The sequence below is a fragment of the Pristiophorus japonicus genome, chromosome 31, assembly GCF_044704955.1.
Source record: "Pristiophorus japonicus isolate sPriJap1 chromosome 31, sPriJap1.hap1, whole genome shotgun sequence".
NCBI classification, from domain to species: Eukaryota; Metazoa; Chordata; class Chondrichthyes; family Pristiophoridae; genus Pristiophorus; species Pristiophorus japonicus.
In genome coordinates, this window is record NC_092007.1 from 12,657,114 (window position 1) to 12,673,675 (window position 16,562).

The 16,562-nt window shown below is 47.3% G+C and overlaps 1 protein-coding gene across 1 annotated transcript; it reads right to left on the minus strand.

Annotated features, from left to right (window-relative positions):
* Positions 1-9,167: 9,167 nt before the first annotated feature.
* Positions 9,168-10,136, minus strand: LOC139240363 (chemerin-like receptor 1). Its single transcript, XM_070868833.1, has one exon. It carries the CDS (start codon positions 10,134-10,136, stop codon positions 9,168-9,170), a length of 969 nt encoding a protein of 322 aa, XP_070724934.1.
* Between the last annotated feature and the right edge of the window lie 6,426 nt (positions 10,137-16,562).

The window sequence follows — 16,562 nt, forward strand, 5'->3', positions numbered from 1 at the left end:
CAGGAAGAATGTTCCCAATGTTGGGGAAGTCCAGAACCAGGGGTCACAATCTAAGGAAAAGGGATAAGCCATTTACGACTGAGATGAGGAGAAACTTCGTCACCCAGAGAGTGGTGAACCTGTGCAATTCTCTACCACAGAAAGTTGTTGAGGCCAATTCACTAAATATATTCAAAAAGGAGTTAGATGTAGTCCTTACGACGAGGGGGATCAAGGGGTATGGCGAGAAAGCAGGAATGCATGTTCAGCCATGAACTCATTGAATGGCGTTGCAGGCTTGAAGGACCGAGTGACCTACTCCTGCACCTATTTTCTATGTTTCTATGTTTCTATGTTTCTATGTCTTGCAATGCATCTGTACTTTGTAGAATTACGACTCTTGTGGCGAGAGAGGAGGATGCCAACCGCACAGACAGCTCCGACAAACAGCAACGTGGTAAATGTGGAGATCATTTTCTTTTGTTGATGTTGTTTGAGGGATAAATATGTGGAGAACTCCCCTCTGCCCTTCATCAAAATAATGGCTGTGGAATTAGTTACATTCCACGTGAGAGGGCAAACGGGGCCTCTGGTTTAATGGCTCTTTTAAATGACGGAATCACCGACAGTGCAGTGCTCCCTCAGTACTGTTCCTCCGACAGTGCCGCGCTCCCTCAGTATTGCCCCTCCAACAGTGCGGTGCTCCCTCAGTACTGCCTCTCCGACAGTGCAGCGTCCGCTCAGGACTGCCCCTCCGACAGTGTGGCGCTGCCAAGGTACTGCCGTCTGACAGTGCGGCACTCCCTCAGTTTTGTACTGATGTATTAGCCTCGATTTTGGTGCTCAAGTCTCTGGAGTTGGTCTCAAACACACAACCATCTCATTCGGACGCGAGTGTTGCCCACTGAGCCATGGTTGACAGGGGACAAGCAGCAGAATGAATCGCAAGTTGGCTGCAAAACAGCAGCAGAGAGAAAGGGTTAACGGTAAGTTACTCAGATTCGCGGAAGGTGGAAAGTGTTGTTCCACAAGGATCGGTGCTGGGACCACTGCTGTTCACCATTGACACAAAGGATTCGGACTCGGGAATCGGAAGTACAGTGTCACAATTTGCGGACAACAGCAAATTGGGTTTTGTCGCAAACACGAGGGAAGAAGGCAACAACATACAAGAAGACATTGATAAACTTGCAGACTGGGCATGCGATTGGCAAATTAACTTCAAAATCGATAAGTACCAAACACTGGGGTTTATTTCTAGATGGATAGAGTTCAAAAGCAGAGAGTTTATGTTAACTTTGCAGCCAACCCCGGTTAGTCCACACTTGCAGCACTGCATACAGTTCTGGTCTCCATATACCTGGTTGAGACACACTTGGAGCACTGTGCACAGTTCCGGTCTCCATATACCTGGGTTAGACCACACTTGAAGCACTGTGCACAGTTCTGTTGTCCATATACCTGGTTTAGACCACACTTGCAGCACCGTGCACAGTTCTGGTCTCCATATACCAGGTTTAGACCATACTTGGAGCACTATGCACAGTTCTGGTCTCCATATACCTGATTTAGACCAAACCTGCAGCACTGTGCACAGTTCTGGTGTCCATATACCTCGGTTAGACCAAACTTGGAGCACTGTGCACAGTTCTGGTCTCCATATACCTGATGTAGACCAAACTTGGAGCATTGTGCACATTTCTGGTCTCCATATACCTGATGTAGACTACACTTGCAGCACTGTGCTCAGTTCTGGTCTCGATATACCTGGGTTAGACCACACTTGAAGCATTGTGCACAGTTCTGGTCTCCACATACCTGATGTAGACCAAACCTGCAGCACTGTGCACAGTTCTGGTGTCCATATACCTCGGTTAGACCACACTTGAAGCACTGTGCACAGTTCTGGTCTCCATATACCTGATGTAGACCACACTTGGAGCATTGTGCACAGTTATGGTCTCCATATACCTGATGTAGACCAAACTTGCAGCACTGTGCTCAGTTCTGGTGTCCATATACCTCGGTTAGACCAAACTTGGAGCATTGTGCACAGTTCTGGTCTCCATATACCTGGGTTAGACCACACTTGGAGCAGTGTGCATAGTTCTGGTGACCATATACCTCGGTTAGACCACACTTGGAGCACTGTGCACAGTTCTGGTCTCCAGATACCTGGGTTGGACCACACTTGGAGCATTTGCACAGTTCTGGACTTTACATTGAAAAATGATATAGAGGCACTGGATAAGATGCTAATTGGCGTTTGTAGGTTACAGAATAATAATAATATATTTTATTTATCCACCGTCTTTAACGTAGTAAAACTTCCCAAGCCGCTTCACAACAGTGCTACAGACAAACAGATACATTTTACACCAAGCCACAGAAGAAATTAAGGCAAATGATCAAATGCGTGTTTAAAGAGGGAGGTTGTAACGAGGATCTTAAAGGAGGAATGAGAGGTAGCGAGGTAGATTGGTTGAGGGAGGGAGTTCCAGAGCTTGGGGCCCAGGCAAAAGAAGGCACGGCCACCGAAGTTTGAGCAGTTATTATGAGGGATGCGCAAGGGGCCAGAATTTGAGGAGCGCAGATACCTTGTGAGATTGTGTGGCTGAAATTGATTACAGAGATGAGGAGGGGCGAGAACCATGGACTGATTTGTAAACAAGGATGAGACTCTGAAATCGAGGCGGTGTTTACCTGGGAGCCAATGTAGCTCAGCGAGCACAGGGGTGAAGGTCGAACGGGATTTGCTGAGGGTTAGTACACGGGCTGCTGAGTCTTAGATCACTTCAAGTTTGCGTCATGTGGAGTGTGGAATGCATGGCAGAAGTGAGTTGGAGTCATCAAGTCTAGAGGTAACAAAGACATGGACGAGTATTTCTGCAGCCGAAGAGCTGAGGCAGGGGCGGAGGTGAAAAATGTTATGGAAGTAGTTTTGTTGTGCCGCGTATATATGTCTGGAAACTAATTTCAGCGTCAAATAAGACACCTAGATTGTCAACAGTAACGATGTGGGGGTGGAAAGAGAAGCCATTGCAGGAGGTTCTCTGGATACGAGTAGATAGAAAAGAATGGAATGAGGCGAGTGCAGTCCCACCCACCTGCACATTGGTGGAGAGGCGTTGGAGGAGAATGGAGTACTTAACTCTGTCAAAGGCTGCAGACACATCAAGAAGGAGCAAGAGGGATAATTAACCGAGCCACACAAGCAAATGTTAGAGCCGATGACCAAAATCTTTGTCAAAGAGGTCGGTTTAAGGAGCATCTTAAAGATTGGCAGAGAGAAGCGATAAGTTTAGGAAAGGAATTGCCAAACTTGGGGCCCAGGCAGCTGAGGGCACGGCCACCAATGGTGGAGTGATGGAAATCGGGAGATGCACAAGAGGCCAGAATTGGAGGAGCGTAGAGATCTGAGAGGGTTGTAGGTCCGGAGGAGGTTACAGAGATAGGGAGGGGTGTAGAGGCTGGAGGAGGTTGCAGAGATAGGGAGGGGTGTAGGGGTGGGAAGAGGTTACAGCGATTGGGAGCGTTGTAGGGGCTGGAGGAGGTTACAGAGATAGGGAGGGGTGTAGGGGCTGGAGCAGGTTACAGAGATAGAGCGGGGTTTAGGGGCTGGATGAGGTTACAGAGATAGGGAGTGGTGTAGGGGCTGGAGGAGGATAAAGAGATCGAGAGGGGTGCAGGGGCTTGAGGATTACAGAGATAGGGAGGGGTGTAGAGGCTGGGGGAGAATACAGAGATAGAGAGGGGTGTAGGGGATGGAAGTCTTTACAGAGATATGGAGGTGTATTGTGGCTAGAGGAGGTTAGAGAGATAGAGATGTGTGTAGAGTCTGAGGAGGTTACAGAGATAGGGAGGTGTGTAGGGGCTGGAAGAGGTTACAGAGATATGGAGTGGTGTAGGTGCTGGAGGAGGTTACAGAGATAGGGAGGTGTGTGTGAACTGGAGAAGTTTAAAGAGATAGCAAACGGTGAGGGGGATTGAAATTACCGAGAAGTTACGATGTGTCGTAGGCGCTGGAGGAGGTTACAGAATTAGTGAGGCGTTTGGCTGGAGGAGGATACAGAGATAGGGAGGGTTGTGGGTGCTGGAGGACGTTACAGAGATAGGTAGGGGTGTTGAGGCTGGAGCAGGTTACAGAGATAGGGAGGGGTGTGGGGATCTAGAGGAGGTTAGAGATAAAGAGAGGGGTGTATGTGCTGGAGGAGGTTACAGAGAAAATGAGGTGTGTAGGGGCTGGAGGAGGTTACAGAGATAGGGATGTGTGTAATGTTTGGAATATGTTACACACATAGGGAGGAGTGTAGGGGCTGGAGGAGGTTACAGAGATAGGGAGGTGTGTAATGTTTGGAGTATGTTACACACATAGGGAGGAGTGTAGGGGCTGGAGGAGGTTACAGAGGTAGAGAGAGATGTAGGGGCTGAAGCTGATTATAGAGACAGGAAGGCGTGTAGGAGCTTTAGGAGGTTTTAGAGAGAGAGGGAGAGGTGTAGGGGCTGGAGGAGGTCACAGACATAGGGAGGGGTGTAAGGGCTGGAGAATATTACAGAGATAGGGAGCTGTGTAGGACTGGAGGAGTTTACAGAAATAGGGAGGTGTGCCGGAGCTGGAGGTGATTATTGAGATATGGAGGAGTCGAAGGGATTGAGGTTACAGAGAAGATATGGCGTGCTGTCGGGACTGGAGGCGGTTGCTGAAATCTGGGAGGAATGTCGGAGCTGGGCAGGTTGCAGAGATAGGGAGGGGTGTAGGGGCGGGAGGAGGTTACAGAGGTAGGGAGGGATTTAGGGGCTGGTGGAGGTTACAGAGATAGGGATGGGTGTAGGGAGTGGAGGAGGTTACAGAGATAGGGAGGGGTGTAGTGGCTGGAGGAAGTTAGAGATAAAGAGAGGGGTATATTGGCTGGAGGAGGTTACAGAGAAAAGGAGGCGTGCAGGGCTGGAGGAGGTTACAGAGATAGGGAAGGGTGTTGGGGTTGTAGCTGATTATAGAGAAAGGGAGGCGGGTACGGGCAGGAGGAGTTTCCAGAGATAGGGAGGGTTATAAGAGCTGGAGGACGTTACAGAGATAGGGAAGGGTGTAAGAGCTGGAGGAGGTTACAGAGGTCGGGAGTTATGTCGGGGCGTGGAGGAGGTTCCACAGATAGGGAAAGATGTAGGGGCTGGAGAAGATTATAGAGATAGGGAGGCATGTAGAGCGCGGAGGAGGTTCCAGAGATAGGGCGGGTTGTCGGGGCTGGAGGAGTTATCGGTATAGGGAGGGGAGTAGTAGCTGCAGGGTGTTACAGAGATAGGGCGGGGTGTTGTGGCTGGAGGATGTTACAAAGATAGGGAGGGGTGTCGTGGCTGGAGGATCTTACAGTGAAAGGGAGGGATGTAGAGGCTGGAGGAGGTTACAGAGATAGGGAGGTGTGTAGTGGCTGGAGGAATTACAGAGATAGGGAGGGGACGAGGAGGGATGTGTAATTGAGGATGAGAATTTTGAAATCGAGGTTTTACCGGACCGGGACCAAAGTCGGTCAGCGAGCACAGGGGGCAGTGTGTGAGCGGAACTCGAGCGAGTTAGGATACGGGGGCAGCGGAACTTTGGACGAGCTGATGGTTCCGGAGGGGTGATTGTGGGAGACCAGCCAGGAGTACATTGGGAATAGTCGGAGTCTGGAGGTCACAAAGGCAGGGATGATTATCAGCAGATCATCGATGCCAGACTGATCTCCCTTTTCCAGGAATATTCGACATGTGCGCATACCAGATGGATGAATGCAGGAGAATGTCGGGACCATGCTAGAGGGGAATTATCCGGCTGGGACAGACCGGATTCGCCGGGAGCACGGCCGGGAACTGACAGAGCATTATCGGATTCTGGCAATCGGCATTGGACCCTTCTGATGGAAAAGCTTTCTCCCCCCGGTGTATATGAAGTTGGAGGTTAAACCTCCGGGTAGACAGAATGACTGGAGCGGGAATGGAAACTATCTGAAAACTCTGTACTCCCAACAAATGATTAAACATCTCTCAAACCCCACACACATGGTGATATGGATCATTATCAGCACCAGCAGGATTATCACACTGAGGCTGGCCCCATCCCTCTCGCTCCCTCCCTCCATTTCTCAGTCTCTGCCTTCATTTTCTCTCCTCATCTCTCTCCATTCCTCCCTCTCGATCTCGTTCTCTCTCTCTCTCTCTTTCTCTCTCTCTCTCTTTCTTTCTTTTTGTCTCTCTCTGTCTCTCTCTCTCTCACTATCTGTCTCTCTCTTTCTGTCTCTCTCTCTTTCGCTCTCGTTCTCTCTTTTTGTCTATGTCTGTCTGTCTCTCTGTCTCTCTCTCTGTCTCTATCCCTCTGACTTTCTCTCACGTACACACTATCTCTCTCTCCCCCTCTCTCTCGTACTCTCTCTCTCTTACATCCGCTCTCTCTCTCACACATACACACACTCACTCTCTCTCCATCTCGTACACTGATCACCCCCCACCCCCTTCCCACCCCGCCTTCTCTCTGTCTCTTTGTCTCTCTCTCTCTCTGTCTCTCTCTCTCTATCTATCTATCTCTCTCTCTCTCAGCAAATTAATGGGAGTACATGCGGACAATTCCCCTGGATCTGAGGACCTGCCTCTTAGGGTCTTTAACAAAAGTGGCTGCAGAGATCGTGGATGTTTTGGTTGCAATCTAGCAATATTCCCTGAATTCTGGAGAGGTCCCAGCGGATTGGAAAACCGCAAATGTAACGCACCTATTTAAGAAAGGAGGCAGGCAAAAAGATGGAAACTATCGAGCAGTTGGCGTAACATCTGTCGATGGTAAAATACTGGAGTCCATTATTAACAAAGCAGCAGCAGTACATTTGGAAAAACATAATACAGTAATTCAGAGTTAGCGTGGTTTCATGAAAGTGAAATTATGTTTAACAAATTTGCTGGAATTCTTTGAGGATGTAACGAGCAGGGTGGATAAGGGGGGACCAGTTGGTGTGTTGCATTTGGATTTCCAGAAGGCATTCGATAAGGTGCCACATAAAACGTTATTGCACAAGGTAAATTTCACAAGTTTGGGGGTAATATATAAACATGGATAGAGGATTGGCTAACTAACAGAGAACAGAGAGTTGGGATAAATGGGTCATTTTCAGGTCGGCAAACAGTAACTCGTGGGGTGGCGCAGGGATCAGTGCTGGGTCCTCAACGATGTACAATTTATATTAATGACTTGGATGAAGGGACCGAATGTAATGTAGCCAAGTTTGCTGATGATACAAAGATGGGTGGGAAAGCAAGTTGGGAGCAGAATGCAAATAATCTGCAAAGGGATATAGGCAGGCTAAATGAGTGGCCAAACATTTTGCCGCTGGAATATAATCTTGGAAAATGTGAGGTTATCAACTTTGGTAGGAAAAAAAAAATACATTATTATTTAAATCGGGAGATATTACAAAATGTTGTAGTACAGAGATATCTGGGAAGTCCTTGTACATGAAACACAAAGTTAACATGCAGGTACAGCAAGTAATCAAGAAGGCAAATGGAATGTTGGCCTTTATTACAAGAGGGATGGAGTATAAAAGCAGGGAATTCCTGCTACAACTGTACAGGATATTGGTGAGGCCACACCTGGAGTACTGCGTACAGTTTTGGTCTCCTTATTTAATGAGTTATATACTTGTATTGGAGGCAGTTCAGATGAGCTTCACTAGGTTGAGTCCTGAGATGAACGGGTTGACTTATGAAGAAAGGTTGAGTAGGTTGAAGTTTAGAAGAATGAGAGGTAATCTTATTGTAATAGAAAGATGCTGAGGGGGCTCGAGAAGGTAGATGCAGAGATGATGATTCGTCCCCGTGGGGGAATATCGCACTAGGGTGCATAGTTTTTGAATAAGGGGTCGCCCATTAAAAACTGGGATGAGGACGAATTTGTTCTCTCAGATGATTGTAAATCTAAACAATTCTTTGCCCCAGAGAGCTGTAGAGGCTGGGTCATTGAATATATTTATGTTGTAGATAGACAGATTTTTGAGCATGAGGAGCGGGGAGGGAAGTGGAGTTGAGGCCAAGATCAGATCAGCCATGATCGTATTGAATGGCGCAGCAGGCTCAAGGGGCCAAAAGGCCGACTCCTGCTCCTAGTTCTTATGTTCTTACGTTCTTAATACTTCTTCATTAAGGAGGGAGAAGTGTAATTTAGAGCTCCGCCTGGTGGACTACTGCGGCAATGCAACTGCTGATGGAAACAAGAAAATGGTCAAGTGACAAGTCACATGATGCCAATTTCCAGCAAGAGCCATCTTGTGCAATGCTTATGTTAGTGATGTCATAAAGAACATATCGCAGTTTTAGCCTGTAACATGTATATATTTTCTTTCCAGTGTGCAGGGTTCGGACTTGTGAGACAAAAACAACACAGACACAGGATGTTTCTCTTCTCATCCCTATCCAGGGGTTATTTTTACTTAGAATAATCAAAAGAAATACAAGCAATCACAATAGCATCAAATGCGCAATAATTTCTAATTCTTAACCTGCACCAACCAATCCCATAAAGTACTTAACAGTTAAAAATTGCTTATAACCTGAGTGAATACAATGCAAAGACTCTAACACATGAGTTAACTTCAGCCTTAGTCAGCGATTGGAAATTAACCCCCTGATTTCCTTGGTAACTGACCAGATACCACTCACATTGACTGCAGCACTGACCTCACGTGTTACCGCCATCCTTTGCTAGTTTTCTGGACGTTTGTCCACCGTGTATGTAATTATCCAGTTCTAAAATAAAGGGATAGTCTTTCACCATGAATTGGTCTTTCATTCTCTTCTCTTCACAGTTTCCAAACAATGCCTGTGAGAACTGTCACTTTGCAGCTGTGAGATGTTAAAACACACCAGAACATGTTTTAAAATCGAAAAAGTCTTCGGAGTCGATAGAAATTGTCGATAGAAATTGGGCAACCCATGTTTTCAGCCATCCTGGAGCAGTTTGCAAGCACATTTATTAGCAGAAAATGAGACAAAAAATGTTGTGTCTTGCAGAGGCTGCAGTTTCGCAGCACTGAATCTCTGTCAGATACATTAAGTACTTTTTAAATACAGTGAGGGTTTCTGTCTCTGCCACCCTTTCAGGCAGTGAGTTTCAAACCCCAACCACCCTCTTGGTGGAGAAACGCCCCCACAAATCCCCTCTAAACCTCCTACAAATTACTTTGCGTTGAATCCCCCTGGTTGTTCACCCGTTGAATCGACTTCTTGAGCAAGTCCGTGAAGTCCTGCCACATGAAGATGTAGAGGATGGGGTTGATGATGCTGTTGAAGTAGGCCAGGCTGTAGCTGAGCCTCATGCCCACGCTGAGCGGTAGGGGCAATGGCTCGCTGCGTGGCTGGAGCAGGACGAGGATAGAACAGATGTTGTAGGGCGCCCAGCACAGGAGGAAGGCCAGGATGATGGCGGCCATGACCCTGAATGGCTTGCCGCCGCTGGGAACCAAGCGGCCCCACCTCAGCCGCAGACTGATGATGGTGTAGCTGGCAGCAATGACCAGGAATGGGAGGAGGAATGCACTGAGGAAGAACTTGAGGATCAGCGCTTGGTACCAGGCTTCAGGCATGAACATGGTGTCGCACAGCGTGCGGTTACCCTGCAATACCAATTGATGAAAAACGAAAGCTGGTGCACTCAGGAAGGCGGCCACCACCCACACCCCCAGGCTGAGCAGGGCGGACAGCCGTGGGCAGCGGTGGTTCCGGGACCAGACGGGCAGCACCACCGAGATGCAGCGGTCCACGCTGATGGCAACCAGTGTGAAGATGCTGGCGTGCTCACAGAGGGACAGCATCCAGAAGTGGACCTTGCAGAGCAGCCAGCCGAAGGGCCAGTGGTAGCCCAGGGCAAGTTCGGTGATGGAGAGCGGGAGCACCAGAGAGAAGGTGAAGTCGACCATGGCGAGGCTCAGCAACCAGACGGTGTAGGCCGTTCTCTTCAGCTTGAAGCCGGTGGCCCAGATGACCAGCCCGTTGCCCAACACGCCCAGGATGCAGGTGACGACATAGATCACAATAGAGCTGACTTGCATCGCTCGATTAATGCTGGAGTCGTTCCCAGTCACCGGGACATTGTGCGGAACCTCGCTGGAGTTGGTCAGCTGAAGATCCTCGGGCTCCATTTCAGATGTCCCACCTGAATATTTGGAGAGAGACAGAGAGAGAGGGAGTGAGAGAGCGAGGGAGCAAGAGAGAGAGGGAGAGGGGGAGAGCAGGATAGAGAGAGAGAGAGGAAGCAAAGTGAGAGAAAGAGAGAAGAATCCGTCAGTGTTGACCCAAGTACTGCAATCACGAAGTTTGGCATGATAATTCCATCTCCGTTAGATCGCCCACCTCCGCCTCGTCTCAGTCTATCTGTTGCTGAAACCCTCGTCCGTGCCTTTGTTACCTCTAGACATGTCCAGTCCAATGCATTTCTGGCTAGCTTCCCTAATCGTAAGCTCATCCAAAACTCCCACCTTTTAACTCACACCGAGTCCCATTCACCCATCACCCCACTGTTGTTCGCTGACCGACATTGGCTTTCGTCCCGACAATGCCTCCTAGCCCCTCGCTATTACTGAAAGCACCTCCAACCCCTACAACGCTCCGTGATTTCTGCACTCCTCCAACTCTGGCCTCTTGCACATCCTCCCCTGCAATCGATGCACCTATGAGAATGCTCACAGGTTGGTAGAGCTGTTGCATTGGGACTGGCTTAGCCAGTCAAGTGATGTGCACAAGACTGAATAAAATCCCACCCCGTTGGGTTCGGGGGATCCACGATGGGGCAGCTGGCTGTGAGCTTGGTAGACGAACTGGTAATTTGGAGTCTGATTGTTAAAACTTTTGCCAATAAACCAACTAGTGATTAATACAAATGAGTCCCTACGAATTCTTAAGCAAAGAACCCATGAATAGTATTGAACTAACAAACAGAGCTTAACGACAGCCATTTAGTGTCATTGAAAAGCAATTCAAGATTATTGAGAGAGATAACGGCTATTAAGTTAAGAAGGCAAAATAGATGTGACAACGAGTTATTTGAGTAATTTGGGAGCCATTGACAGAAAGAAGGAGTCGTTTAGATCGTACAGTTGAAGATTACAAATGGTTTTTTACAACTAATGACATGAGTGACGTCTCAGCACGTGTGGCTGAATCGCACTGTTCTGTCATTTATGATTGCTGCAGAGGATCATGGCATCTTAGAGAATTTGTTAACATCAAGAACGTTTTAGGATGCCTCATTCACAGACACACCAAAAATATTGGAGAAACATTTTGATCCACACCTTTTAGAAGTAGCAGAGAGCTATAAGTTCACAATGAGATGCCAACACTTGATGAAGCCATCAGTGAACACTTTATTGACAAAGGAAAATTATCTCTACACTGCGATTTTGGATAATGCTCTTTGAGATAAATTTCTATGTGGACTAACGGATGAACGCATTCAATCAAAATTGTTAGTTATGGATGATCTCCCTTTGGAGAATGCTTGCAAGATAGCCACCTCTATGGCAGAGAAAAATATTAAGGATTTTCACCCATTACCAGCAGTAGTAGCAGTTCACAGTCACCGAGGTGGACACACGTAGGAGAGGGTGAACCGTAGTCTCAGAGAGGGTATGAAACCAAGGCAACTCGATGTCATAGGTGTAATGGCGACCATACAACAGTGTGGGTTGAAGTGGGAAAGAAGCTAGCGGTGCCAAGTAAGTCAACACTTTGCAGCGGCAGCTAAATACAACGATAATCAAAGACTTCATTGGGTGGAAACCGATCAGAACAGTGTAGATTTTGCAGCATATGCAGTGAAGGGCAAGGCAGGACATTCCTCATGTCGGGATTTCAGAACCATTATAATGATTAATAATCGTTGGATTAATATGACAAAAGAGACAGCGGCTGATTTCAGCGACATTTCTGTAACATCCAGTGGGGCGGGGGGGAGTTGGGCTTCAGTTGGGAAATCTAGTGAGGAAACGCGAGCCAACGAGACAGGATATTGATAACTGGGACGATCAAGATGTTAGGAAGAATGCTAACATGAGGACGGATGTAAGGTTTCCAGGGACATTCAAGAGGACACAGGAAGATAGAAGGCAGGAATCCCAAGCTATAAACCCAAAAAAACTAAATTGTCCAAGACGATCTCCGGCATCAAACAAGAATGTGGAAAATGGGCCTAGCCGGACTACAGCAAAGAAATGGCAGTCGGAGCAGGAGGAAGCTAAAATCTTATAGCAACATATTCAGGCTGAGAAGTCGAATTTGTGAAATTGTAATCACGATAAGTAATCTTTTGAAATAGTGTGCATATATCTTGCTTCTAAAAAGGGGAAGCAGTGAGTATGCTCACAGGGTTGTCGGGCTGTTGAGTTGGGAGTGGCTTAAGCAGTCAGTGATGTTTACAAAACTCAATAAAACTGCAGCCCGTTGGGTTCGAGGGATCCACGATGGGGCAGGTGGTTGTGAGCCCGGTGGATGAGACAGGCTGTCAACCATGGCCGTGCCTTCAGCTGCTTTGGCCCAAAGCTCTGAAATTCCCTCCCTAAACTTCTCCACCTCTCTCTCCTCCTTTAAGGCGCTCTTTACAAACCGACCTCTTTGACCCAGCTTTTGGTCACCTGTCCCGAATATCTACTTATGTGACTCGGGGTCAAATTGTGTCTGATAACGCTCCTGCGAAGCCCTTTGAGAAGTTGCACTACATTAAAGGCGCTAGTAAATACAAACAGTTACATTAATAGAAATATAGAAACATAGAAACATAGAAAATATGTGCAGGAGCAGGCCATTCAGCCCTTCTAGCCTGCACCGCCATTCAATGAGTTCATGGCTGAACATGAAACTTCAGTACCCCATTCCTGCTTTCTCGCCATAACCCTTGATCCCCCGAGTAGTAAGGACTTCATCTAACTCCCTTTTGAATATATTTAGTGAATTGGCCTCAACTACTTTCTGTGGTAGAGAATTCCACAGGTTCACCACTCTCTGGGTGAAGAAGTTTCTCCTCATCTCGGTCCTAAATGTCTTACCCCTTATCCTAAGACTGTGACCCCTGGTTCTGGACATCCCCAACATTGGGAACATTCTTCCTGCATCTAACCTGTCTAAACCCGTCAGAATTTTAAACGTTTCTATGAGGTCCCCTCTCATTCTTCTGAACTCCAGTGAATACAAGCCCAGTTGATCCAGCCTTTCTTGATAGGTCAGTCCTGCCATCCCGGGAATCAGTCTGGTGAATCTTCGCTGCACTCCCTCAATAGCAAGAATGTCCTTCCTCAAGTTAGGTGACCAAAACTGTACACAATACTCCAGGTGTGGCCTCACCAAGGCCCTGTACAACTGTAGCAACACCTCACTGCCCCTGTATTCAAATCCCCTCGCTATGAAGGCCAACATGCCATTTGCTTTCTTAACCGCCTGCTGTACCTGCATGCTAACCTTCAATGACTGATGTACCATGACACCCAGGTCTCGTTGTACCTTCCCTTTTCCTAATCTGCCACCATTCAGATAATAGTCTGTCTCTCTGTTTTTACCACCAAAGTGGATAACCTCACATTTATCCACATTATACTTCATCTGCCATGCAGTTGCCCACTCTCCTAACCTATCCAAGTCACTCTGCAGCCTAATAGCATCCTCCTCGCAGCTCACACTGCCACCCAACTTAGTGTCATCCGCAATTTGGAGATACTGCATTTAATCCCCTCGTCTAAATCATTAATGTACAATGTAAACAGCTGGGGCCCCAGCACAGAACCTTGCGGCACCCCACTAGTCACTGCCTGCCATTCTGAAAAGTACCCGTTTACTCCTACTCTTTGCTTCCTGTCTGACAACCAGTTCTCAATCCACGTCAGCACACTACCCCCAATCCCATGTGCTTTAACTTTGCACATTAATCTCTTGTGTGGGACCTTGTCGAAAGCCTTCTGAAAGTCCAAATATACCACATCAACTGGTTCTCCTTTGTCCACTTTACTGGAAACATCCTCAAAAAATTCCAAAAGATTTGTCAAGCATGATCTCCCTTTCACAAATCCATGCTGACTTGGGCCTATCATGTCACCATTTTCCAGATGCACTGCTATGACATCCTTAATAATTGATTCCATCATTTTACCCACTATTGAGGTCAGGCTGACCGTCCTATAATTCCCTGTTTTCTCTCTCCCTCCTTTTTTTAAAAGTGGGGTTAAATTGGCTACCCTCCACTCCATAGGAACTGATCCAGAGTCAATGGAATGTTGGAAAATGACTGTCAATGCATCCGCTATTTCCAAGGCCACCTCCTTAAGTACTCTGGGATGCAGTCCATCAGGCCCTGGGGATTTATCGGCCTTCAATCCCATCAATTTCCCCAACACAATTTCCCGACTAATAAAGATTTCCCTCAGTTCCCCCTCCTTACTAAACCCTCTGACCCCTTTTATATCCGGAAGGTTGTTTGTATCCTCCTTAGTGAATACAGAACCAAAGTACTTGTTCAATTGGTCTGCCATTTCTTTGTTCCCCGTTATGACTTCCCCTGATTCTGACTGCAGGGGACCTACGTTTGTCTTTACTATCCTTTTTCTCTTTACATACCTATAGAAACTTTTGCAATCCGCCTTAATGTTCCCTGCAAGCTTCTTCTCGTACTCCATTTTCCCTGCCCTAATCAAACCCTTTGTCCTCCTCTGCTGAGTTCTAAATTTCTCCCAGTCCCCAGGTTCACTGCTATTTCTGGCCAATTTGTATGCCACTTCCTTGGCTTTAATACTATCCCTGATTTCCCTAGATAGCCACGGTTGAGCCACCTTCCATTTTTTATTTTTACGCCAGACAGGAATGAACAATTGTTGTAATTCATCCATGCGGTCTCTAAATGTCTGCCATTGCCCATCCACAGTCAACCCCCTAACTATCATTCGCCAATCTATCCTAGCCAATTCACACCACATACCTTCAAAGTTACCCTTCTTTAAGTTCTGGACCATGGTCTCTGAATTTACTGTTTCATTCTCCATCCTAATGCAGAATTCCACCATATTATGGTCACTCTTCCCCAAGGAGCCTCGCACAATGAGATTGCTAATTAATCCTCTCTCATTACACAACACCCAGTCTAAGATGGCCTCCCCCCTAGTTGGTTCCTCAACATATTGGTCTAGAAAACCATCCCTTATGCACTCCAGAAAATCCTCCTCCACCGTATTGCTTCCAGTTTGGCTAGCCCAATCGATGTGCATATTAAAGTCACCCATTATAACTGCTACACCTTTATTTCATGCACCCCTAATTTCCTGTTTGATTCCCTCCCCAACATCCCTATTACTGTTTGGAGGTCTGTACACAACTCCTACGAACGTTTTTTGCCCTTTGGTGTTCTGCAGCTCTACCCATATAGATTCCACATCATCCAAGCTAATGTCTTTCCTAACTATTGCATTAATCTCCTCTTTAACCAACAATGCTACCCCACCTCCTTTTCCTTTTATTCTATCCTTCCTGAATGTTGAATACCCCTGAATGTTGAGTTCCCAGCCCTGATCATCCTGGAGCCACGTCTCCGTAATCCCAATCACATCATATTTGTTAACATCTATTTGCACAATTAATTCATCCATCTTATTGCGGTTACTCCTTGCATTAAGACACAAAGCCTTTAGGCTTGTTTTTTTAACACCCTTTGTCCTTTTAGAATTTTTCTGTACAGTGGCCCTTTTTGTTCTTTGCCTTGGGTTTCTCTGCCCTCCACTTTTCCTCATCTCCTTTCTGTCTTTTACTTTTGTCTCCTTTTTGTTTCCCTCTGTCTCCCTGCATTGGTTCCTATCCCCCTGCCATATTAGTTTAAATCCTCCCCAACAGCACTAGCAAATACTCCCCCTAGGACATTGGTTCCGGTCCTGCCCAGGTGCAGACCATTCGGTTTTTACTGGTCCCACCTCCCCCAGAACCGGTCCCAATGCCCCAGGAATTTGAATCCCTCCCTGCTGCACCACTGCTCAAGCCACGTATTCATTTGCGCTATCCTGCGATTCCTACTCTGACTATCACGTGGCACTGGTAGCAATCCCGAGATTACTACTTTTGCGTTCCTACTTTTTAATTTAGCGCCTAGCTCCTTAAGTACGTTTCGTAGTACCTCATCCCTTTTTTTTTACCTATGTCGTTGGTACCAATGTGCACCACGACAACTGGCTGTTCTCCCTCCCATTTCAGAATGTTCTGCACCCGCTCTGAGACATCCTTGACCCTTGCACCAGGGAGGCAACATACCATCCTGGAGTCTCGGTCGCGGCCGCAGAAACGCCTATCTATTCCCCTCATCATTGAATCCCCTATCACTATTGCTGTCCCACTTTTTTTCGTGCCCTCCTGTGCAGCAGAGCCAGCCACGGTGCCATGAACTTGGCTGCTGCTGCCCTCCCCTGATGAGTCATTCCCCTCAACAGTACTCAAAACAGTGTATCTGTTTTGCAGGGGGATGACCGCAGGGGACCCCGGCAGTACCTTGCTTGCAATACTCTTCCTGTTGGTCTTCCATTCCCTATCTGGCTGTGGACCCTTTC

What these genes read in the sequence shown, in the direction of transcription:
- LOC139240363 (XM_070868833.1), bottom strand. Translation starts at nt 10,136, where the DNA reads ATGGAGCCCGAGGATCTTCAGCTGACCAACTCCAGCGAGGTTCCGCAC.